Source organism: Thunnus thynnus, chromosome 11, assembly GCF_963924715.1.
Source record: "Thunnus thynnus chromosome 11, fThuThy2.1, whole genome shotgun sequence".
Taxonomy (NCBI): Eukaryota; Metazoa; Chordata; class Actinopteri; order Scombriformes; family Scombridae; genus Thunnus; species Thunnus thynnus.
In genome coordinates, this window is record NC_089527.1 from 5,031,206 (window position 1) to 5,056,252 (window position 25,047).

Below are 25,047 nucleotides of genomic sequence, written 5' to 3' on the forward strand. Positions count from 1 at the left end.
TTCACATTTACTAAACCAATTAAATAAGCAACATGGGTTTATACTCACAAAAATACAAGAATATATTATATTATTGTACTTTTAAACTGCACTATCCCCAAAGCTTTGGGTCTGTTTATAAGGAAATTCTGTTTTGACTCTACAGTCCAAGCATTTTATTAGAGGTCATATCACTTCCTTAACCCTAGTCTCTCCATGGTAAACATTTTTTTTTTGTTTGTTTCTCTTCTCTCTCCTGACAGCTGGCAGTCGCTCCAGCTCCCCAGGTAAGCTGCTCGGCCACAGCAGCTACGGCCGGATCCCCCGAGCCACGGTGTCGGCCTCCACCACGCCGGCCGACAAGCGCAGCAGGATCCCTCGCAGCCAGGGCTGCAGCCGCGAGACCAGCCCCAGCCGAATGGGCCTCGGTAAGTTCAGGACTCCGACACGCACGGCTCGCGTTAGTTACTCTCCTTCCTTAGTAGCAAGGTACTATTGTTTATGTGGTATACATCTGGAAGAGTGTGACCTGCAAAAGCAAAAAAGGGGAGCACACTGCTTAAACCGCTAATCATACCACCACATGCTCAGCATCATTGACCACACAGGTGTCCTCATCACCACACAGCACACGAACACATGTACTGACAAGTGACAGAAGGTGACGCAGGATTATGTCAGAAACGAGTGAAACTGAACCTTCCTATCTCTAACTTCCTGATAAAGAGATAAACTCGTGTTTCTGTTTTGTCATTTGAAACACTGCAGCGCTCACATTTCCTGTACTGAGACACTGAACAGATATATTGTCACAACAACAACAACACATGGTTTTAAACCTCTCTTCATCACGATCAAACTGTTAGGACTGTAGTCTCCTGGTCGACCGGTCGATTAGCTGGTCGATATGCTCTCGTCTGACCAAATTCTCATTAGTCGAATAATCACTGTGTTACTTTCATGAGGAGAAAAGTGCTACATCAACAGCCTTCCAGGATTAATCCATTATTTCCTGCGGCGGGAGGGACAGACTAACAAATTACCTGTGAAAACAACGGGGGTGTATTCAAAACACACCTTGTTGAATCAGTGTTTCTCCTATAATTATAACAACAAGAATTCCCGCCAGGCCAAAAAATATTCTTTAATGTCAAAAATAACGCCAAACATCCATTCATTCGGAAATCAATAGTGTTTGGGAGTCTCTGTGCGGCACTGTTCTGGTACGTGAGTCAACCTCTGTGTCGTTGCCTGGGAAACTATTGTTAGTGACTAATCGATTAGTTGTCGATTATGTACGATTTCAGCCCTACAAACTGTACACACCTCATGCATAGTTTTTGTCTAAAGCCGACTGCTCACAGGTCTATTCTGATGTATGATTGATTGACAGTCTGCAGTAGTTGACATGATGGTAATAAAGCTTGTCTGACTTTTTGTAGTACTGTTGGTAGTCGTCACCAAAAGGATTAAATGGTGTTACTGGGTAATGTGGGGAAAACATCTTCCAGAAACTCAATACCATGTGATTATTCAGCTCTACAGATCCCAGCAGAGTCATACCGTTCCTGACAGTCTGAGTCATCGGACGTTTCCTCGTTCGTCATGGTTTTTAAATCGATGGTCATCTTTAATGGACTGGATGTTTTTTGTATCTATTTTTTTTTTATAGTTACAGTAGCTTTATTTTGAAATCTGTTCATTGTGATGTAGTTTAAATAAGAGAAAATGTTGATTGTTTCAGATAAATTGCAGATCTTTTCTTTTTGTTCAACTTTGTAGCAAAAAGAAACAGATTATTAATATTTACAGGTTTGTTTGATAAGGGAAGGTTTGTTTTTTCATCTCAATGTGATGTGTTGATGTTAAAAAATCCAATTATCCCTTTTTCTGTATCTAATCTTTGTCACAAATTAACAGTTCAAAGCTTGTGTTGCTCTTTGGAGTGTGTCATACTATCTAACCTTTTTACTGGCAGTATGCTGTTTGACCAACTCACTCACCCAGCACTCTACCGCCGCCTTTTTCTTCTTTTTCTCATTCACTTTCCTTTCTTCTTTATCTCCCTCTTTATCTTCCTATATATACTGTATTTTTGACCCACTAGCAGCAATGCTCAAGGATGACGATATCAGTGGATTGTCTCTGCGTTCCTCCACACTTTAGTCCAGAGCTGTGACCAGAGATATCTCTACCGGCAAGATTGTCAAGATATTTGTTGTGGATATTCAGAGACTTCAGATCATTTGTAATGATTTTGGTAACTGCCTAAACTTCTGTCTAGTGCCACAGCCAGATAGATATGTCCATTTGATGTAGGAAACAATTGAACTGAATTTTACTGAGCACATTCACGCTTCCCAGTGAATTAAACCTTTTCATTTTGGAAAAGTTATTAAACTCGCCTGTTAATTTATGGGCACAACTTGGTATAAACTTTGTGGAGCACATTCAAGGAAATCAAGCCTTGTGGTTTTAATGACATTATAGCCTTTTGTCGTAACATTTAAAACATTGTAGCACCACCAGCATTGCTCAGTCCAAAACATTCATCATGTTGAGTGCATTATTGCATCCTCTAGGGGCCCTCCTGCTTAGCTTTACACTCTTAAGTCTTCACTAGTTCTGCTCTTCTTTTTTTCCCATTTCTATCTCACCCTGACATTACCCCATGAATGCACACTGACATTCCCACCTAACTTGTTGTCCTGACAGCCAGCCTGTGTGGTAAAGCTCTTCTTCCTGCTGCTCTTCCCTACCGCACGCTAGCCCGGAGCCGCATTCCCCGCCCCAGCATGAGTCAGGGTTGCAGTCGCGACACCAGTCGCGAGAGCAGCCGCGACACCAGCCCCGCTCGGGGCTTTACTCCTCTGGGTGAGTACCGCTGTGCTACTAGCTGTCCTGGACCAGCTCGTCCAGCCCAGAGTGTCCCAGCTGAACAGTCTTTACCAAAACCTCACATGCCATCTGCAGTTTTTCCTCTGCAGTATCTTCTTCCTCTGCCTGAGTCTCTCTGTGCATGCACTAACTGTGGTTTCTTGGTTTAGGGAAGTTATTATTCTGTGAGCTGGATACAGCTTGTTTTTCTTTTTTGAATCTTTTTATTTATTATTTTAAGTTTATATAGATTATACAAGTTCCATCTTCAAATGTACCTTCTTTATTTTGGACTGTTTTAAGTTGGATTCATGTGTTTGAATTGTTTCTGGAAAAATGTGTGGTTTTAAACAGAAATGTCATCATTAAAATATTTTACGAGTTAAGCACAGAGGAGAAAAGGTACAGAATAAATACACAATAGAAGCACCGAAAAAGGAAGTAATCACTGAAGCTTGTCGTCGTGGTAACCTGCAACCAGTGTGCAGCAGTTGTTACTGTACTTGTTGTGCTGTAACATCTCAGGGAAGTTAAGTCATAGCTCATGAAGGAATCTATAAAGCTATAATTGTTGTTAGCATTGAATGGGTGAACCACTTATTTGCTTTTGTTTCTATAGATCATCAGTATAAGTGGTGGAGTTGGTGGCGATTGTTTTGGAAACAGCACATTTAATATTTGTGCTAACGGTTGAAATATAAAAGATTTATTTACTCTTTTTTTGTTTTCTGCCATCTTAAAATAGAACTGGGATTGCTCCTATTCGTTCAGTCTTAATTGAGCCTCCATAAAGTTATCATAACAGCCGATTGATGTCGTGTATGCACGATTTCTTAATTGTCATAAGTGACAAAGTGGTGGAGTGGACACACATACTGCCCCCCCCCCCCACCCTCCACTATACAATATATCCAAATGTATGTAATGACTGTTTTCACACCACAGAGATAACCGAAATCTCTGTAGAGGTTAAGTTAAGCCAAATTATGGTTTTGATTCATGAAGAAGCATCGATCTTGATCATAAAATGAACAGGTTATCATTAATTCTGTCTTCAGTTTTATGTCATAACAGAAACTAATTTCTATTGTAAAAAGTGAATAAATATCAAGCCAGACTGCAACTAACTTGATTAATCGTTTTGTCTGTAAAACATCAGAAAATAGTGAAAAATTCAGTTATAATTTAAAATATAATTTAATTTATAGAGTCCATAATGACATTTTCAAATGTCATTCAAATGTTTTATTCAATTTACAGTCCAAAATTGAAAGATAATCACTTTACTATCATGTATGTCACAAAGAAGTTGCAACCAGTAAATGTTTGGCATTTTTCTTTCAAAAATTTCTTTCTGATTATCAAAAGAGTTGCTGATTAATTTCGATTTACTAATCAATTAATCGACTAATCGTTGCAGACAGATATATTTTTTTTAAATTAAAAACACAAACAAGATCAAACGGACGACGTAGCGTTATGAAAACGGCTTGCGAGCGTCACCTTAAAGGCTGGTGTTTAACATGCAGTGTGTGTCACTAACCCCCTGGTCCGGATGTTGCCCACCTCTCCTGTCCCCTGCAGCCTCCCGACGTCACTCCCGTTCAACCAGCGCTCTCTCCACAGCCGACCCCCACGGCCAGTCAGGTGACCTGCATGCCCAGATGTCCCGACCCCTCCCAGCCCCTCGGGGTTTTCCCCCCCTAAACGCCCTCTCTCAGAGGCACCGTTGTACCCGCATGCTTCTGTGGTTGTGTTAAGTGATGTGACTGCAGGCGATTTACTTTATTTTAGTGTTTTATTTAGTACTTTAGCAAACAGGAACGGTAAGAATAGACAAGGTGTATTTTTTTTTTTAAGCATGTAAAGGGAAACATTTTGTGCTCATCTGCTTGTCCCTTAATCACCAATTTTCATTTTTGGTGCTTCATATTTTAATTTAAGCTGTTGGGTTGTGATCTACAGTCTTTGATGTCCTGACTCAGCTTAGCTTTATGTGTTGTTGTTATTTGCCGTTTTGACAGTTTTTATGATTTTTTCAGTCACGTTTCATTCGGCAGCCTGCAGTTTGTTTTGTAGATGCAGCAGATTTGCATTTTAAAAGTTTTGTTCTTCAGGCTTCTTCACCCGGGAGGAGCCTGTAACCTTTCTAGATGCCCTCATCTGGTTTTATCATCCTTTGAACTTTGTGATTTGTGCCTCTGTTGTTTTAAATATTTTGACATACCAGCTCATATTTATGTTTTTTTCCTCTTTGGTGAATTGTTGATCCATCATCTCTCGGGGATACGGTATAGCTGTAATAGATTTCTACTTTTCGTCATCCTCTGTTTGGGTTCTTTTGTAACATGTATCTTTTCATTTTGCTTTTGGTGGTTGGAGACTTGACAATCTTCCCCTCTAAAGCTCTTTTTTCACCTGTTCATTTATGTTCAATTGTGTCCTAAGAAACAGTAACTTTCTCTGTGTGGTATGTATGAAAGCATTCTTTGCTTTATGTCTTCAGGTAAGTTACAGTGCCCACGCTTACTGTTGTTACGAAGCTTCACTCACCATCTCTCCTTTTCCTTTCCTGTTTCCTGTCTAGACCGGTACGGTTTGATTCATCAAGCTAGAATCTCTGCGTCAGTAAACGCCATGAGGGTCCTTAACACTGGTACTGAGGTGGAGGCAGCAGTAGCTGATGCTCTGGTGAGTTGATGTGGTGTTCTGCCTTCAGGAGAGACATAATGTTAAGAGGTCTCTTGTTATTGAGAGGGGATTGAAAGCACTAGGCGAGGTTTTCAAACTCACTAACCGGCTCACAATAAAGAAGTGTTACAGTATAACTGGAGGTATATAACATTGGTAATGAGGATTTTCTTTCTAGTGCTGTTTGAAAATAGCCTTTCAAAGCCAGATCCCAGTTATTCATCTGCTCATTGACGTGTGGCACAACACAAAAGATGTTTTCCTGTGACAGACGCCATGTCAAATATGCTCTCTATTGATGAGTTCTTTCCTGTGCTTGGATCCGATGGAAATCCGATGAATGTATCACTTGCTGGCCTGTCGTTTGGTCCATAAAATGTCGATCACTGTTTCCTTAAGTCCAATATGTGACCTTAAATGTCTTGTTTTGTCCATAATCCAAAGATATTCAGTTTACTATGAAAGAAGGTGAAAGAAACTAGAAAAAATTCACATTTAAGAAACTGGAAAAAGAGAATTTTGGCATTTTTTTTCTATCTCAAAATGATTAACTGATAACCAAAATAATTGGCAATTCATTTTCTGTCGATCCACCAATTGATTAACCAACAAAATGTTGCAGCTCTACATATTCCAGTATCGTGTTAACTGAGCGTTCACCACAGTGTCTGTTATTGTTCTGCTCAGGTGATTTTAAATTAATGTTTTCCTCACTTAAATCAAAAACTGAGTTTGTGAAACATTGTCTGTTTTTGTAAAGTTACAGTCTAATATCTATGCTCACATATATTTATTACACTGTAATAAACGTTATCTTTAAATGTGAAAAATTAGAAAGATATTGTGCTCATTGATGAGAATGACTCAAACATTATCAAGCCTATGAGATACATCGAGATGTGAATGTATTCCTCTACTCTGAGCTTTAGTGAGAATATCTGAACTCTTGCAGTCACACAGATTAGTTATAATGTTAAATGTCTGGTCTGGACAGTCTAGACTGTACTTGTTCTTTGTTCCCCTCCTTTAAACCTTCCCTCTCTCCTCTTTTCCCTCTTGGTTGTTTTTTTTACCATTTCAGCTATTAGGAGACTCCAGGAATAAGGTAGTTGGTCATTTTACATACTGTTTGTATATCCATTGCCACCACGCACTAATCAAGTTCAGAGATGGATAATGCAGCTTGGCTCATTATAGTGGCTCATGATGCTTCTCCACCCCAACTGATTTTTATTCATTTATTTTATGATTTAGTTTTATCATCGCATCCCAAATGTGTGCATCTACGATCCCTCTGCAAAGATTTTTTTTCCGCATTGTGATATTATTTTGTTGAACCTCATTGTTTTTGGTACTTTACTCATATGTGTTTTTTTTTTTTTTTTTCCAAAAGTCCATCATAACATTAAATATGCTCTACTGTTTGTAGTTTCCCCCACTGCATTGCATTTGTAGTCAAGACCTCTGCTTACTTGTTGCACTGCTTGACTGGCTTTTGATCATGTAGAAGAAACATTGTTTGATTTTTAACTCAGTGATTGCATATCGTAACAGTGTATAAACTATTGAATTTAACCTCAAAGTAAAAAGAATCGCTGAAATAAAAGATATTACACAACACAAAACGATAGAGTAAACAGCATGGCTACCTGATGCGACTGGCAACCTTTTATCAGAGATTCTTACCTTGCAGCTGAGTTCACTTTCCCTGCCGAGCTTGTTTAACATAAAGGCGCGATCGTGCTCTGCTGTCATACCATACGCCTTCCTGTTCTTCTGTCTCCCGCAGAGGAAGCCTTTGAGGCGGAGGTACGAATCACCAGGAATGTACTCTGACGACGACGCCAACAGCGACGCGTCCAGCGCCTGCTCGGAGCGTTCATACGGCTCAAGGAACGGCGGCATCCCCCATTATCTGCGCCAGACGGAGGATGTGGCCGAGGTCCTGAACCACTGCGCCAGCTCCAACTGGTCAGAGAGGAAGGAGGGCCTGCTGGGCCTGCAGAATCTCCTCAAGAGCCAAAGAATACTGAGGTGGGATTGAGATCATAAGCGGCAAACTTAAAGACGCCCCTCGGAGTTTTCTTATAAACAAACATTGTGTGTATCATTAAGGTCTAACAAGTGATGAAGGCATGTCCTCCCTCAAACAAAGTTATTTTTTCAAGTATTGGGTTCTTCTCATTTCTCTATTTTGTGCCTCCTCGTCTCCTCTCTCCTCCGTCCTCCTGCTCGGGACCCAGAAATCAATCTCAGCACATCAAGTTTAAGGATGTTTCAATTCCTAAAATGCATCTGGAGGAGAGAGGAGCGAGGAGAGAGGATGTACAGGTGTATCCTTTGCAGAAGTCTTTTCGGCACTTGTGATGTATAAAAGAGGCGTGACACTCAACTGGAATATACAAACCATTTGTAGTGCTTCACACAATAAAATATATAAAGGATATATATATACATATGTGTGTTCAGTAAAATATAACATTGTATGACATCTGTACATTCTTGCCATATTATGCCACGTTGTGATTTGAATATAAAGTAAATATATAAGTTGCATGAACACTGTTCTGCTCATCTGTCAGAGATCATAAAATGAAACAAAACAATGGACAGATGATGCAGCTCTGCAGCACGTTATATTTAATTTATGTGACGGCTCCGAAGCGAGGAGGTCTCGTTTTGTTAAATGCCTGTTGCCTCGCCTCCTCTGCTCGCATCTCAGGTGGGAGGGACTAAGACGTGAGGAGAGGAGGCGAGGATGTACAAACTGAGAAATGAGAAGAGGGGACTGTAAATCCTGCATTGTTTACATCTGTGTTTACTAGATTGCAGTTTTCTTCTTCTTCGCTGCCTTTGTGGGTGAAATACTGCCACCTGTAGATCAGTGGAATAGTGTGAAACCATCATGTCACCTTTATGTATAGAATACTTGTTTTTGTCTCGCACATGTGAGACAAACACAACAGTGACCCACTCGTGAAAATAACTGCTCCTTAATGCATGAGAAATCAGAAACTCCACAGTCCACCTTTAGCTGTGGACTGGTGCTCTGTAGGCAGCGTGCTAAAGTGAGACCAAATAAATAAAATAAAATGAAAAAAGTGTGTGTCATCTGTAACGTTAATGTTCTGCACTGATTTGGTGATTTGTGTCTTTTCTTCACTGTAGCCGAGTGGAGCTGAAGAGACTTTGTGAGATCTTCACAAGAATGTTTGCAGATCCACATAGTAAGGTAAAGAAGAATTGTACTAACTGAAGCAGAGTATGATGATATTATTTTGATTTCAGCATGATATTTGAAACACGGCTGTAAATGCCAAAGCTGTGACTTATCTGAAACTAACTGAGTGTCTCTTGTTGCATGGTCTGCCTTGCTGTGGATTTAACAACAGAGAGTAAGTGTGTTTTTAGTCCATACTTGGATATTAACCAAAAATCTGGCTAAACATGAGCATTTGAATCCCTTTTTATGTCAAAGTAAGATTACTCTGCAACCGCGTCTTTGTTCTCAGGTGTTCAGCATGTTCCTGGAGACTCTCGTGGATTTCGTCACGGTACATAGAGAGGACCTGCAGGACTGGCTTTTTGTCCTGCTCACCCAGCTGCTGAAGAAGATGGGGGCAGACCTGCTGGGCTCAGTCCAGGCCAAAGTCCAGAAGGCCCTGGATATCACAAGGTCTGAAATGCAAGCGGGGGCCATGGCTGTCCAGGTCACAGAGCGGGGATTAGCAAGGACTACTGATAGATAAGGGGACATTTCACACTATTGGAAATTCCATTTATCTATTCAGTTAGTGTGAAATGTTCAACATCAATAATTGGCTGACCAGTGATACAGTCAGTTAGCAACACACTCACAATCCGTCAGTAATCTATCTATAAAAAATAACATTTAAGTGATTGAGGGAAGTGTTTATAGCTGTTTTGAATGGCCGCACTCAAAGGTGGGGCATTAATGGTGTTGTATACACAAGAAAGACAGTGTGAAGAAGGAAAAAAGAGCGCTTTATTTGAGGCATACTGAGGCCTTAAGGCACTAAGTCAGTGGTCAGTGTTATCAGTAAGCTGACTGGTACAATCTCACAACCTCCAGCTTGTTTAATAATGTTCCATAATAGGATAAACAGTCTAATATAAAGGAAAACTCTTCTTCATCTTTTTTTAGGGAGTCCTTCCCATTTGACCAACAGTTCAACATTCTGATGAGGTTTATCGTGGATCAGACTCAGACACCAAACCTCAAGGTATAGTAAAAACAGAGAGGTCGATGTTATTTGAAGGCAAAATGATCGGTGACTACGTGCAATCCTTGTGAGCTTTCAATGCTTGTTGTCTCTTAAGGTAAAGGTGGCTATTTTGAAGTACATCGAGTCCTTGGCTCGGCAGATGGACCCGACAGACTTTGTCAACTCCAGCGAGACTCGTCTGGCTGTATCTCGTATCATCACCTGGACCACCGAACCCAAAAGTTCTGATGTCAGGAAGGTAGGCCAGCTCTCTGTGTCGAATCTGATCGGGTGACAAATATCTCGGGGCAATTTTACACCATGATTGGTTTGACCTACTGTTCAGCACTGACAGTGGAAATCTCTTTCAAAAACTTGAACATGATTTAATCCAGAATATTGTTTCCTATTGTTCCTTTATTCCCTTTTTCTTGAGTTCATATTTGTTCTTATTTTCAGCGGGATGCATATATTCAATACATGTTTTTAACTTTTTGATCTTTATCATTGGAGTGATCAGAGAATATCATAGTGTTCATTTTATTTTTAGGTCAACGAGGTGTGATACAGGACAGAACGGGTGCTTTAATCCTCATGTTACAATGTCATAGCTCTAAACCAAAAACTTAATTCTTATGCTTCCATCTTAACGAAAAGTAGACGTATTAGATCTCACATTGAAGCCTTCTTTCTTTGCTTCAGGACCAATTAGTGGACATATAATCTTCATTAATATAATATACTAAACTATATTATTATTAATGATACTGCAAGTGGGCAAGATTATTGCAAAACTAATCGCTTGGAGACAGATGTAAGTTGTTAATTGTTTGCAGAATATTTATTTGCAGAACAAATCCATTATCCGTGAAGGATTACGTCTTGCTTGACATTTAATCAGTGGATACATTGGACAGCCAGTGGCATCTTATATACTTACATGCTTTTAAAAAAAAAAAGTGAAATCTTCAGGCTGTATTGTTTGTTTAGCAGCAGTTGTAAACTTTGATAATAGGCCCTCTCCATGTGGATGGCCTTGGGTCAACGGCCCATTATCTTCCCCTTCTTTCATGCGCGTCATGTTCTCCCTCTGTGTAGCCCTTCTGTTTGTTTTTCCACTGCTGCTCTTCCAAGTGAAATCCTCACCTAGTTTCAAATCAGGGCCTGACCTCCAGGCAGGGTTAGAATAAATCTACAAAGACAGAATAGTTGTGTTAGTCTGTTTTTTTTTTTAAATTTTTTAGTGAGTATAAAATATCCATTATCTGGGAGGATTAAACCACACCGTATTGCTTTGTGCCAGGTTGTTATGAAAGATTGGTACAGTATTGCATCCAAATGTGATGGTGGGGGAGGACCTGTGTCATGCTGTAATGCCCATTCTGCCTTGCCACTGTGCCCCAGACCCTTCATAACTGGGTGAGCGAGGAGCTAGCTGGCAGGTCCAGTACTGCAGCGTTACTTTCCACTGAGGGCAACCAGGAAGAAAGGTGTAAGCAGGTAGAGCCCGCTCCCAACAGCCAACTACAACACGCCATGAAAAGCACGCAATGCCCCGCCTGCCCGGTGCCCTAACCAAACCACCTTCAAGACTGTGAAAACTTCTGAGTGTGGCATCTCTCACTCACCTCTACCATTTACGCTCTAGCTGATTTGCTGTAACAACCTCCTAAGAAACAAGTTTGTGCCTTGATCACTCACCCAAATAGATTGAGCTTGTTATGCAACCAGGAAAGATGTAGGTTTACCCGTCATATTTTTTTCCAAATACAGGAAAAGGCTTGTTGCTTTGTATGAACTGACATGTTGGTCAATTTTTATTGCTCAACTTTGATAGGAATGCTGTTTTGTTACTACTGAGTGCCTAACACATTTTGTTTGTCTCACTCACCCTAACAACCTCTAATCCACCTGCATACCTGCCTGCATGTCGTTAACATTCGGTTTGTTTTATACAAGAATAGAGATTAATAAGACTTTCAAAACATCTTTTGAAAGTAGCTTGATAATACAGTAGTTTCTGTAGTATCTGTATGTGTAGTGTCAAGTGATAATAGTGTATTCAGACTCTATAGGAAGGAGCAAGAGCTAGATGCATCCCTCCCAAATAAACAACGAATACTGTATCCATAAGTCCTTACTGGTCAACCTTGGCACAAATAACGAGAATCATTTTCTAATCATCACAAAATAATTCAATCAGATAGTCAGTCAATCATTTAACTGCTTATTTTCAGTCAGTAAATATAGAGAAGGAAAACCTTCAGCTCAGGATCCTCAAGGTTATTGTAGCTCACATCCAGTTTTTCAGTATAATGTTTTGTAATTAACCAAACCATCACCTTGGTATCATTAAACATGAACCTGTATTCCTTCAACAATAGCAAACTAGTACTTTCTACAGGCCCCATTACATTTGATTTGTTACTCACTTGCATGTTGCAACAACGATGAAGTGACAATGTCCTTGAACAGATGAATTCTTCTTAAGTTTTTCACTGAATGCAGCTTTGAACACTCACCCTTTAACAGTTTCTTTCTACAGGCTAATGAGTATGTTTGTGTAACAAGAAGTGCACTGTTGGCTGCCCTGGTTTCAGAAGTGTTTTGACCTTTGTTAGCAACAAACTTTGCATCATGTCCTGTACTTTTTCTGTTTTTTATAAATTAAAAAATGTCAGTTCGGCTTTGTTGTCTCACCAGTAACTTCTGGTGAAACTGCTGTTTGAAACACACGGTCAAGGCACTTCTGTAACCAAGGAACCCATCTGAACTTTCCACTCTGTCCCCTTTCCTAACCTGTTGTGCTACACTGCCTCCAGGCGGCCCAGGTGGTGCTGATAGCTTTGTTTGAGCTCAACACCCCAGAGTTCACCATGCTGTTGGGAGCTCTGCCCAAGACCTTCCAGGATGGAGCCACTAAACTGCTGCACAACCACCTGAAGAACTCGAGTAATACCAGCAGCAGCGTGGTAAGTTGAGCAAAACTCTGTTGTATTTGATGCCGTCCACGCAAGAGTCCAACTCTGAGGGAAAAAAAATGATGTACAAAGTCACCACAGAGAAGCGAGGCTCTTGTAGGTCAATAGGATTATCAGACAGCAGCACCGTTCACCAGAGGTCTTTATCATGAAGCAAGTTCAACTTAGTCTGCCTCTCTTTGGGTGAGCTGGCTTCACTGAGCCTAACAACGGCCATCCTGGATCACTGGTATCACAAAGCTGGCTATCAACTATCTCAGTCAGCTCTGAGTTTTCTTATCCAGCTATGTTCATGTGAAAGAGGCAGGGTTGTTAATTATGAGCGCCATCTTCAGAACCATGAATGAAGAACTTTATATGATACGAGATGAAACGGTGACACCAAATACCTGCGAGAATGTTCTGTTTTAGCGATAGCAAAAAGTCATATTTAACGAAGTGAAATGTAAACAATATAATTATACAACACAATAAGAAGATGTAGAAATAATTTCCAAATATTAAAAGGCTACGGCTTGAAATACATGTGGGAATTAATATATATGACTTAAGTATAGAGTGAGTATTTTTTGCTTTTTAATTGGATGATGGATAAATTATTATAAGACTGTTTCTGCTACCAAAGCAAAGAGAGGAAAAGAAGTTAATGACTGATGAGGTCTATGTGACGGAAATGTTGCATTTGTAATCACAGGAGCCAATTAACAGTGTGTGGATTATTTTTCTAATAAAAGACAACAGAGGATTTTTGATTTTTATTTCCAGTTATCATCGCACAGTTGTCTTATGTTATTCTGAGCTGTAAAATCATCCACGCTGTCATGTCATACTGATGAAATAAACTTTGCACAATTAAAATACAGCTAATCATCAATATATGTTTAGTGTCATAAATGATTCCTCAGTTTGTTCGCCCCATTTTAAAACCAGAGTGGAAATGGAAGGCTGGAACAATAAGTGATTCTACTGACCCATAAATCCCAAGTTTATTTTATCTTTTGGCCCCTAAAACTGTTATTTTTGGAAGCTATATTAGAGCTTGTGATGCTACAGTGACTTCGTGTTTATATAGTTGGTTGCTTGTTATTGAACAGCGCAACAGATGTTTCCTAGCAACTGATTTACACATTACTTAAATGTTTTACTAGTTAAGACATTTCCTTAAGTTTTAATGGTGCAACCTGATTAAGTAAATCAGTAGTTTGAAACTAGCTAGTAGTTATTATAACTTTAGACACAAACTCTAGTGATGGATTTACATCCAGCTGCCTAATCTAATTGTTGATGAGTTGCCACATTTAGATTTCATCATTATATCATTGCTTTGCAGGGGTCTCCGAGCAACACCATTGGCCGAACGCCATCACGCCACACCCCCAGCAGAACCAGTCCGCTCACCTCTCCAACCAACTGTTCGCACGGAGGACTGTCTCCAAGGTAACCACTGATCTGTTCTCAACTTATTATCTACAACACACCTCCTGTCCTAATGCATGGCTATGGGTTAACCATATGGATGCGGCTGCAGTCAGAATCATTTATAGTCAAACTAACTAACATAAAATTTAACACAAGGGTTGGTAGGAGCCTGTTCAAGAGTGAGTTGCTCAGAGGGGTTGATCTGAGCATATTTGGGTAGAAATAAAGGAGCCAAATCAGTTTCTCCACACATCAAATACAAATTTTAAACACCTCCTACTGACTGGTGAAATATATCTGCCTTAGACACAATGGGAGCTGTAAAATAACTGATAACCAGGCCCTTTTGAAGTTGCCACAACTTTCTATACTTGCTCCTTTGCCAATGTAATGAGGCTGGTGACTGATAATTATGGTTTCCTATAATACAGTTTACTTCTCTCTGACTGAGCAGCTCATTCAGCTGAGGCACTGTACAGGTCTTTTATCTGCAAGCAGACACCCATTAACACAGATAATAAAGATACTGTGATATTTGTTTTATGTACTTTGTGCGATTCTGCTGCTTTTCTAATGCTCTCCTCTGAATTAACACTTTCGCTTGATCTTAAAGCTCAGACTAGTTTCTTTTTGTCTCTTCTCTTTCTTCCGCACACTTGTCGTTTTTTCTCTTTCTCCCCCCCTTGTCTCGTCTCGTCTCGTCTTGTCTCATTGTCTCTTCCTCCATCCCTCATTCTCTTACTCCTGTCTGTCCATCCTTGCCTCCCGGCCGCGCTGTGGCAACAGTCGGTTATGGGGTTGGGGTGTCGACGGACTGTCAAAGAACCCCCCTGCCCCTCCTCCTCCTCCTCCGCCTCACTCCACCCCTGCTGCCCCCTCCCTAAGGGTCCTGCGCAGAGCATATTCACCCAGGTAATGAGGTGGGCTGAGACATAAAGGAGATTATGCCCTCAAGGAAACCAGGCCCTTGTCCTTTTCCTAATCCAAATGTCCTTTTTCCAAACCAGTTGAGAGGATCTTTTAGTTGTCAGTTAAATGGGAAAATCATGTAACATTGCCTCAGTGATGCGCTTAATGCCGTGTTATGTGTGCAATCTGTAATAAGTCACACACTTAAGGTTTATGTATACCTCAGTCTTGACCCTTTGCTTTCTAAAAACGAATCTATTTCTAAAGCAATGCTAAAGCTGGTTCCCAACCTCATCAGGGGTGAAACAAGGTGATGCTTTTATATAAATGATTTGGCCAAAGAAGTGAAATCTTTAAAGCGTGGGCTAATGTCTGGAGGGGAAATGATAAGATGACATTATTTTTATTATCGCCATCTGAAGACAAAATGAAGCAGATGCTCTGCTACACCAATGATTGGTGTAAAAAATGGAGACCCTCCTTTACCTGCAGTACTTAACAGTTTAAGGTTGGATCATATAAACTGAATTATGCAGAAAGATACATATCTCAGTTTCTATGTATTTGAACATATGAATTTTATAAAACGTTCTTGCCGAATCAAAAATTTGAAGGATATGAGTTTCCAAACTTACTCTAAACTGTTTCACGCTTGTGTGTTTCCTGTGCTTGATTATACTGCCGGGGTTTGGGGCCTTAGAAATATCTTTATGTGTGAATCAGTGCTGTAAGATATTTTCTGGGTGTGCACAAATATGCACCAAAGTATGCTATAGTGGGAGACAGGGGATGGGAATCAGGTGAGGCTACAGCTCAGTTATGGAATCGGTTACTTGATATGGAAGAAAGTAGGTTGATGAGACAAATATTTATCTGGGATAAACAAATTATTGGTTCTTGATGGTCTAAAGATGATGTTTTTTAAATAAAGAAAAGCTCAACATTTGTTTCTTTAGAGAATCTGTGTTTGTCCAGAAGAAAGAGCAGTGGGCTGATGATATATGTTTTATATAATTTGTCTAAAAAGCAAAGATCTGTATGTGCCCAGCTGAGATCTGGTATTTTACCTCTGACTGTTGAAACTGGATAAAATTAATGAAATAGAAGAAGAAAAGCAGATTTGTCAAATGTGTCTAAATGAAACAGAAAATGAGTTCCATTTTGTTTTCTACTGTCCTTTTTATTGTGAACTGTGTGATGATTTGTCTAGTAAGATGAAATATATATTGATTTTGTAAATCTGGATGATGCACAAAGACTGAGTCGGCTGTTCACATATGGAACATATAAATTAATCAGTTATCTGGAGAAATCCTGGAGAAGAGGAAAAAACTCTTTATAAAGACACTCTGTAGATATGTAACAGTTCTTTATGTGAACAGTTCATGTGGGATTTTTGTTTTGTTTTGTTTTTATTTTGTTTGTGTTCCTTTTCTTTTCCTTTATCCGCACGCTTTGCATATGCAATACTGGAAGATGTATGTTTTATAAAACTAAACTAAACTAAACTACTTTGCATGAAGGCAAAACAAACTCATGCTTTTGTATGTTCTTCCAATCAATAATTAATAATTCTCATGTGTATTTCTGTCTGTGTTTGTGTGTCCGGTAGCATGATGGAGTACGACACCGAGAACATGAATTCGGAAGAGATCTACAGCTCGCTGCGCGGCGTCACCGAGGCCATCCAGAGCTTCAGCTACCGCAGCCAGGAGGACCTGAATGAGCCAATCAGACGGGAGGGCAAGAGGGACGACACAGTGAGTCATAAACATTTTCATCTTAGCAGGATTTTCCTGAATATTCCTGCTTAGAAAATGATATTCAGAAGTTTTAAGCTTCAGTCCAACATTATAGGGTGGCAGCTGTTCAACCTGTTTTTGCATTAAATTATTAAGATTAATTTAATTTAAATGAAATTTCCTCTCTTGAACAAAAAATCAAGCAGTTGTTTTTCAGTTTAACCTATCTGTATGCTAAACAGTGGCTCTTGTATCCTGACTAAATAATGTTCCTGAACCATTTCACCTTTTGTTGGAAAGGATTACATTTTTATTTATCATGTTAATGGAAATTGAATACCTGAAAGGATATGGATGTTAATAAACTGTCAAAACCAGATTGGATCTCTGCCTTCCTTTGGCTCTGTGAGTTAATGACACATGAAGAGTGTAGCTGAATATTGGAATATGAGTCAAAATGTTCCTGATACCTGACTAAAGGGCTTAATGATTTGTCCCAATATGTCAGTGTTGAGCCTCTTATATAACAGCAAATCAAATACTTAAAAAAAACTCCCTGTGCTGCCAAGGAAAATCATCTTCTTCAACCTTCAGTCTGCATAAACAAGAAGTCCTTCACTTATTCAGTTCTTTTGTCTCATATTCTCCCTCCTCCTACCCCCCCCCCCCCGGCTGTCTCACAGGCTGGGAGAGAAGGAGTAGCGTCTTCCCCCGGCTCTGACGCCCGCCTAGGCTTGGACATGGTGGAAGGGGGTCGCACCGCCTTGGACAACAAGACCTCGCTGCTCAACACGCCGTCGTCGCGCTCCTTCTCCGGGCCGCGCAGTCGCGAGTTTGCTCCTTACGGCTACGGAGAAACCATCTGTACCTACGACAAGAGCGCCCTGAAGGAGGCCGTGTTTGACGATGACGTGGAGCAGTTCCGCGACTGTGAGTTCATGAGATAATAAAGCCGCTAAAGATGTGCTGTTAGATAGATAGAGATATAAAATTACAACATACCGCACTAAAATCTTATTTAAAGAACGTAGCGTTCTTGTTCCGAAACACTTAATTTAAGTGTCTTACACACTATTGGACACATTATATGTGATTTAGTTCAAATTTAACTTTTCAGATGCAATCTGTATAACTGCAACTGGCTTCAACAAACACGATGAAAAGAATTACACTCAGATGCTCCACTGACACTGACGATATAGAAGCACCATTATAATTAACAATAAAATATATATATGCTAACATACTACTGAAAAACAAAGTCTCTCCATGTTCCACTGACGTGCTCTCATACACACTACTGACATGTTTTCTACTCATTAATATTCATTTATCCGATATCTTTACAGTATATTCTTACCACTAAACAGGGCAAAAATCATGATCATGATTATTTTGGTCAATATCGAGATCACAATTATTTAACACGATTACTTACTGACTTTAGAAACATTATACATTTACTGAACTTTAAAAAAAACTTGTCTTTTTAGCAGTGGATTTCAGAGATAAATAATAATATATAGTAATAACATAAGAATAGTAGATAAAAATAAATTTGATCAAAATAAATAAGATCAACTATGTTTTTGTGCCACAACCTCCCAATAACTCCTAACGTTTGATAAATAAAAGTAAAGTTAGCATTTGTCGTCGGCTTCAAAAAGATGAGAGAAAAAGAGAGAGAGAGAGAGCAGCGGTGGTCGAGCGGGCCTTAGAGTGAATGAAGAGAGGGAGCGGCGGTAGCGAGAACATGGCAAACCGAGAAAAAATGTCCTCCTCTTGTCCTAAACTAGTCCTAAATACTAGAGCACTTCCTTGTTTTGTGAATAAAACGGTACACAAGACAAAACGAGAGCATTATTGCAAAACAGAATGCAGCACAATAATCTTTTATTTGGATCATCTTGTTTTCATGATCGTTGGAAGCCAAAATTGTAACCCAGCTCTACCACTGAGGGTCACAATATTTCACACTTAGGAACTTGCTGCCTTTTATAGTTCTGATGAAGAAAGTAAAAAGATTATCTCAGGAATGAAAGGGAGCTTACGTCCACCTCGTCCATATGTAAATCATTCTGCCGATCCATCCGTCATCCACCATCGCCCCATCATGTAGCGTGATCACGTCATGTTGTTCCTGAAAGGTCACTGCTGTTAAATGACTTGAAACAAGAAATTCTGTCAACCACAAATGACTACACATTGTGTTGTATCGTAAACATCGTATTCTACAAGTCGACACATCTTGACACTGAAGAAGTGAAATTTTCTCTGGTTTGTGAGTCTGCAGCTCCTCTTTTTGTAAAATACAAACCAAACCTGTGCATCAGTTGTTGTTGTTGTCATCACATCCTTTGCACCCTCCTGTCTCCCCTCTATATATCCCGCACCTCCACCTTCATCCCTCCTCCACCTCCCCCTCCTCACTCCCCCCTCCTCCTCCTCCTCCTCCTCCTCCTCTCCAGGCCGACGTCAGGAAAGTGGTGAAAACAAGATGACGCTCCCCAAGGTCTTTGCTCCTGGTAAAGATGCCTCCCACCCCTCCCCCCTGCCTGACAGACTCACTGACAGACTCAGAACAGATTTAACTGACTTCACTCCACTCACCCTTTTTCTGTGTTTACATTATTCACTCAACTCTCTCCAGTCCCATCACTGTTTTTTTTTATTTTCTCTTTAACTCTACGACCTGTATCTTCAAGTCCGACCTTTCTACGCTGCTGGAATCAGCTGACCTACTGAGTGCTTTCTTCTAATGGTTGCAGCCTCCTCTGCATTACGCTAAACATTTGTGTGATTGTGTTAAAATGACTAATATGAGTTTCTATCATGGCGTAGAATATATATACTGCACACTGACTGCTATAGAACAGGTTTAGACAGTGATAAATGATTGAGACCATTGAAAAAATAACAATGCTTTTATTCTTCAACTGTATATACAAACTTTTTTAATGGCACAGACACATTTTTTGGCTGTTGAGATGTAACATTTAAAGGATATGGCTGCCAAACCAATGAACTGATCTACTTACAAGTATTGTGTGTGTATCCAAAGTCTGATATATCTTATTCCTCTGTATCGTAGACCTGTGTTGTTGTCCAAAAACTATTAAAAACACATCAATGAGCCTCACAGCTGCACTGAGTCACATGTTCCTTCATCAAAGAAGAGTTTTGGATCTGTAGTTTGTTTAGAAAAGTCTCCCGATCACATTTTCATTCTCTGGAAAGTCAGACGCCACTGAGCATGTGCGGGAACGCGCTTCAGTTTGCAGAGCTCCAATAGCTAGTTGTGCCACATATCACAACCTCTTGACTGAAGCTCTTTGAGAAATTTACAGTGTATTACAAAGTGGAGAGGTCGTGATATGTAGCACAACTAGCTATCGATTTCCCGCACATGCTCAGTGGTGTCTGCCTTACACAGAACTACTCTCCTAAGACTGGAAATGTGATCGCTCTTATTAGTCTTTGGTGCCGTTTCTAAACAAACTACTGTGCCCATCATTCTCATGATGAAGGAACATGTCACCCCAGTGCAGCGGTTCGGAGATGAGATTCATTCTGAGATGTTAGTCTTTAAAAAATGAAAGATTATTAGATTAAAAGACTGATGGATGATGCCAAGATTAGGTTGTTTTTGGGGCCGTGACAAGATGTGAGTAGCTGTGTTTTTGACGTGGAACTTCTTTCTTTCATCCTCTCTCGGCGAGCAGTCGGTCAGGACCACTCAGACATGGTAGCCGACCTGCTGAAGGAACTGTCCAATCACAATGAGCGTTCTGAGGAGCGTAAAGGCGCCCTGGTGGATTTGCTGAAGATCACACGAGAAGACAGCCTGGCCGTTTGGGACGAACACTTCAAAACTATCCTGCTCCTCCTGCTGGAGACACTGGGTGATAAAGACGTATGTTATCTGTGTGTTTGTCACTCATAGAGGTTTTTTTAATTATCATACAGTAAAATCTTGAGAATGTTAGTGTGCAGAGGATAATAATCACACCCCTAACCCTTCAATCTGATAGAATATGTGAGTATTCATGGATTAGCAGGATATTTCTACTTTTACCCGACTGTTCATGCCGCTGTTTTCCTCCAGCACACCATCCGAGCCCTGGCCCTGCGCGTGCTGAAGGAAATTCTGCGGAACCAGCCGGCCCGCTTCAAAAACTACGCCGAGCTCACCATCATGAAGACGCTGGAGGCTCACAAAGACTCTCACAAGGAGGTACACAGCTCCCACATACAAACGGCTTCACTGTAAAGATGCATTATTTATTTATTTATTGGTTTTGGGAGTTTTCCGGAGTCGTGTTTAAGAATATTCACTCACCTTTTCAACTCTGTTTTCACCAACTCCTGAGAAAAGTATCTGTCTCTTTTAGCTGCAAAATGCTCCACTATGTTCAGCGGCTAGTCGCTAACGTTGTCTGTCTGCTGTTTGGTGCTGAGCAAAACCAAAACACTGCAGCTCTCATTAGCTTGACTGAGTCATTTAGCATCTTTTAGCTCAGTCTGTGTGTTCATCACTTCAAGCAGAACCTTTCACATCAAACAGAGTCATTTAAAAATATTGATTAATGCAGCTTTAAACAGATCAGACTCTCCATATTATACATTTAAAAAACATAGTTATACATCACAGACATTTGTTGACAGTATGAAGACATAAAATGACATCTTTCTTCTATTAATTCATGAACTTTAAATACAACTGAGTTCAAAAGGTTAATAATTGTTGGCTTTAAAAGTTTTAAAAGCCTCCATATCACTTTAATCTGTAATAACAATGACTGAGTGAATGCTTTACAGTCCGGTTATCAATATGAGAACAATAACAATAGCCGAACACAATAACCCCGACCTTTGACCTATAAGTCAGGATCACACCGGATAAAACTCGGTGGTTATTCAGGGTTACTCCTACCAGAGAGTGAACAAACAAAGATCAAACTCTGACTTTAAATTAAAGATAAAATACACAAAATAAACACTGTGGCCACATGTGAAACTTGCAGATCAATAATAATCCTCCTGATTTTTGGATAAATAAACAGCATCCAAAAGCCAATACATCAAAAACACATCATCAAGAATACAATTTTCTTCAAAGAGATCTCAGTACAGTAGATAAATCTGGATAAAGTTGAATTCTTTGCTTGTTGGATACCAGAAGAAGCGTTTTGAATCTTCTGCAGGTGTGTAGGGTATCAGTCTTGTCAAAATAAAGTGTTCTGGTCTTAAAAAATTAAACAAGATGATTTTCTTTGTAGGGAAATTGGTTTCATCTTTAAAGTTTGTGACTTTGAGTCCACTCTGGATGAACTTTATAACTTTTTCAAGCCACAGAAATAAATATGGAGGGACAAAACACTCCATTTATTGTATACGTCATATACTTTCTTCTTCTTCCCTCATTATATCTCCGTATTATCACATGTTGATGTGCTTTTAGGTGGTGCGTGCGGCTGAGGAGGCGGCGTCCACTCTGGCCGGTTCTATCCATCCAGAGCAGTGCATCAAGGTGCTGTGCCCTATTGTGCAGACGGCCGATTACCCCATCAACCTGGCCGCCATCAAGATGCAAACCAAAGTCATTGAACGCATCGCCAAGGACTCTCTGCTGCAGCTGCTGCCTGACATCATCCCAGGACTCCTGCAGGTCCGCATCTGAGGCCGAGACGGTCTCGTTAGTCCAGACACAGCAGAGATATTTAGATTTAGATTAGTTATATGTGCACAATTTTATGGATTAGATTTAATTTAATTTGATAAGTTCCTTTTTTCTATTTCTTACTGGATACTTAACAGCCTCAAAATCTGCAAAAACACTCAACAAAAACACACATTTAAGAAAATATAATGAATATTGTTTTTCCAGACAGCAGTGATAATATTTTTCTCAATTTTTTATGGCTTAAATGACACGAGAGCAGGTGATTTTTGGGAACACAGACAGAAATGTTCCTGTCTGCTTATTTGGACAATGTGCATATTTGGACAGTGGGAATTATTTGCCTTATTTGTCCCTGGAAATGTTTGCGTGTACTCTGCACTCTCTGCGACTCCTCCCACGTTCCTGCTGACCCCTCATGTGTGTGTATGTGTGTGTGTGCGTGCGCGCGCGCGTTGCCTGATGCTGCCTCGTCTCTCTCCGCAGGGCTATGACAACACAGAGAGCAGCGTTCGCAAGGCCAGTGTGTTCTGTCTGGTGGCTATCTACTCCGTGATTGGCGAGGACCTCAAACCCCACCTGGCACAGCTCACGGGCAGCAAGGTAGCGACCGTTGCCAACAAGTCTTCGCATGTGCACACACACGCGCGCACACACATTTACTAACCAAAACCTCTTCGACAGACGCGGAGCCTTATCATCTTCCCATGTTGTTATTTCTCAGCCGGTTCCAGCCGGGGTCATATTTGCCCTACTTTCACTACAACATGTGTCCTTGGGTTACGTAAGGTTCTGAGGGTCAGGTTCACCCCACCTATGATCTGTAGGACAGCTGCTTATCTAAAAGGAGTTTAATGCATACAGTATGGACAGCCGCTTTCTCAACTTTGAAAATTACTTTAGTGCAAACAAAAACATAGAGCGGATCTGTATAATCACAAAGAAAGCATCCTTTTTCTTGTTATGAGGTCCAGATTGGATATAAAGGCAAATTCATAAGAAGTTAAGAAAAATGCACATTCATAAGTATCTAACAGGATGCATTCTGGGATATGAAATCCTGCAACAGTTGGATTTTTGTATTTTATAGCTAATTATTTATCCTAAACATTAAAAAAAATCTACTGAGAGTTTGTTAATAAGCAGCCAAATATCAGTGTTTGTTTACACTTGTAATGAAATTAACAGTTTGAGAGCTTATAATAAAGAGATTACTGGTTGCTTCTTCATCATTTTGGTAAAGAACTGTCAGACATCACAGCATTATCTTCTTTAATGAAGGTTGTCCCTGTGTTTCCTCGGCTGGAAGCACATTTCCTTCAGCGTTTAGACAGTTCAACCATCTTATCATTACTGCCACTCCTGGTAAATTCAGTTAGTTTGGATCCTTCCTCATTTCAAATGTATCCTCCATGAGAAGTGTGTGGATTGTTGCTGAACGCTGTGATGCTGCAGCAGAACATGAGTTTGTGTAAGATGGAGGTCGGATCATGTTCTCAATACAAACGAAACACTACAGAATTTGTGACCACTTCCTGTAAAAGGTCTCAGTACAATTGTTGTGTTCAGATCTGCACAAACGTACCAACAAGAGTCTGATTCAACCCGACTAAACGTCACTGGGCTCTATTAATCAATAATAATACCCGAAGGGGTCAAAACTCCAGCAACACATTTCTTTCTCCATGTTCATTGGAAGTAGGAGAAGTTGTGCCAGAAATTCTTGCTCTGCTTTTAATCAATAATTCTTTAACCCCTTAACATCCACCCTTTTTATAGATTTTTTTGCCTATTTGGCATACCCAAATGGAAGAGCTTCTAACAGAAGAACTGTAAGGCCATGATGCATGTATCAGGCTTCATTTGACAAGTGACATCTTCTAGTTTCTGGAAATGTGTTTGTTTAGCATGCGGCTAAAACACAAACAAAACTACATCAGTTCAAATAAGGTTCAAAGAAGTGTTTTTGGTCCTCGTTTATAATGAGTCATATTTAAATAACAATAATTAGGACATGATTTATGCCACAAATATGCAGAACACCATAAACCTTCTACATCTTGTCAACCTGTATAATATTCCAGACCTCTAGGCCTTACATTATGGGAGTTTTTAGTTTGTGGTGTCACTGGTGTCCCCAAACCTCTCCAATCATCTCCAATTGGCCAAATTGTGCTTTGACTCATTACTGCGTGATGCTACCGCTTACAACTGGTGACCTGGTGGATTTTAAGAGGTTAAATATCTCAACAGTTTTCCAAAAAAAATATATTTTCCGTGTTGGTGATCTAGAATTTGCAACCAGTTCTACTTTTGCTTCAATTGAAAAATGCTGTAAAGTCAGAAATCATCACGGTGAGATCAAATCAAAATCTCTTTGCAAGATATTGCAGATACTGTTGCAACACAAGTACCTGGATCTGAGCCCAGATGTTGGTTTTAAGTGTGTAGACGCAACAGTCGATGTCATTGTGTAATCAGTAATGGTGTCCATGAGTGAGATGATTAACAAGAAAGGAAACAAGAGGAAAAAACATACATGC

General features: G+C 40.1%; 1 protein-coding gene across 1 annotated transcript in view; it reads left to right on the plus strand.

Annotated features, from left to right (window-relative positions):
- Positions 1–25,047, plus strand: part of clasp1a (cytoplasmic linker associated protein 1a) — a 95,116-nt gene that overhangs the window by 66,933 nt on the left and 3,136 nt on the right. Inside the window, exons 22-41 of the mRNA XM_067602917.1 lie at positions 243–407; positions 2,749–2,853; positions 4,441–4,503; positions 5,444–5,547; positions 7,337–7,581; positions 8,716–8,779; positions 8,940–8,942; positions 9,060–9,223; positions 9,713–9,791; positions 9,889–10,032; positions 12,596–12,745; positions 14,085–14,191; positions 14,960–15,085; positions 16,695–16,842; positions 17,508–17,754; positions 19,293–19,349; positions 20,547–20,737; positions 20,930–21,058; positions 22,286–22,492; positions 22,991–23,107. Of these exons, the coding sequence (XP_067459018.1) occupies positions 243–407; positions 2,749–2,853; positions 4,441–4,503; positions 5,444–5,547; positions 7,337–7,581; positions 8,716–8,779; positions 8,940–8,942; positions 9,060–9,223; positions 9,713–9,791; positions 9,889–10,032; positions 12,596–12,745; positions 14,085–14,191; positions 14,960–15,085; positions 16,695–16,842; positions 17,508–17,754; positions 19,293–19,349; positions 20,547–20,737; positions 20,930–21,058; positions 22,286–22,492; positions 22,991–23,107 (2,615 nt within the window). The remainder of the gene's footprint in view (positions 1–242; positions 408–2,748; positions 2,854–4,440; positions 4,504–5,443; positions 5,548–7,336; positions 7,582–8,715; positions 8,780–8,939; positions 8,943–9,059; positions 9,224–9,712; positions 9,792–9,888; positions 10,033–12,595; positions 12,746–14,084; positions 14,192–14,959; positions 15,086–16,694; positions 16,843–17,507; positions 17,755–19,292; positions 19,350–20,546; positions 20,738–20,929; positions 21,059–22,285; positions 22,493–22,990; positions 23,108–25,047) is intronic.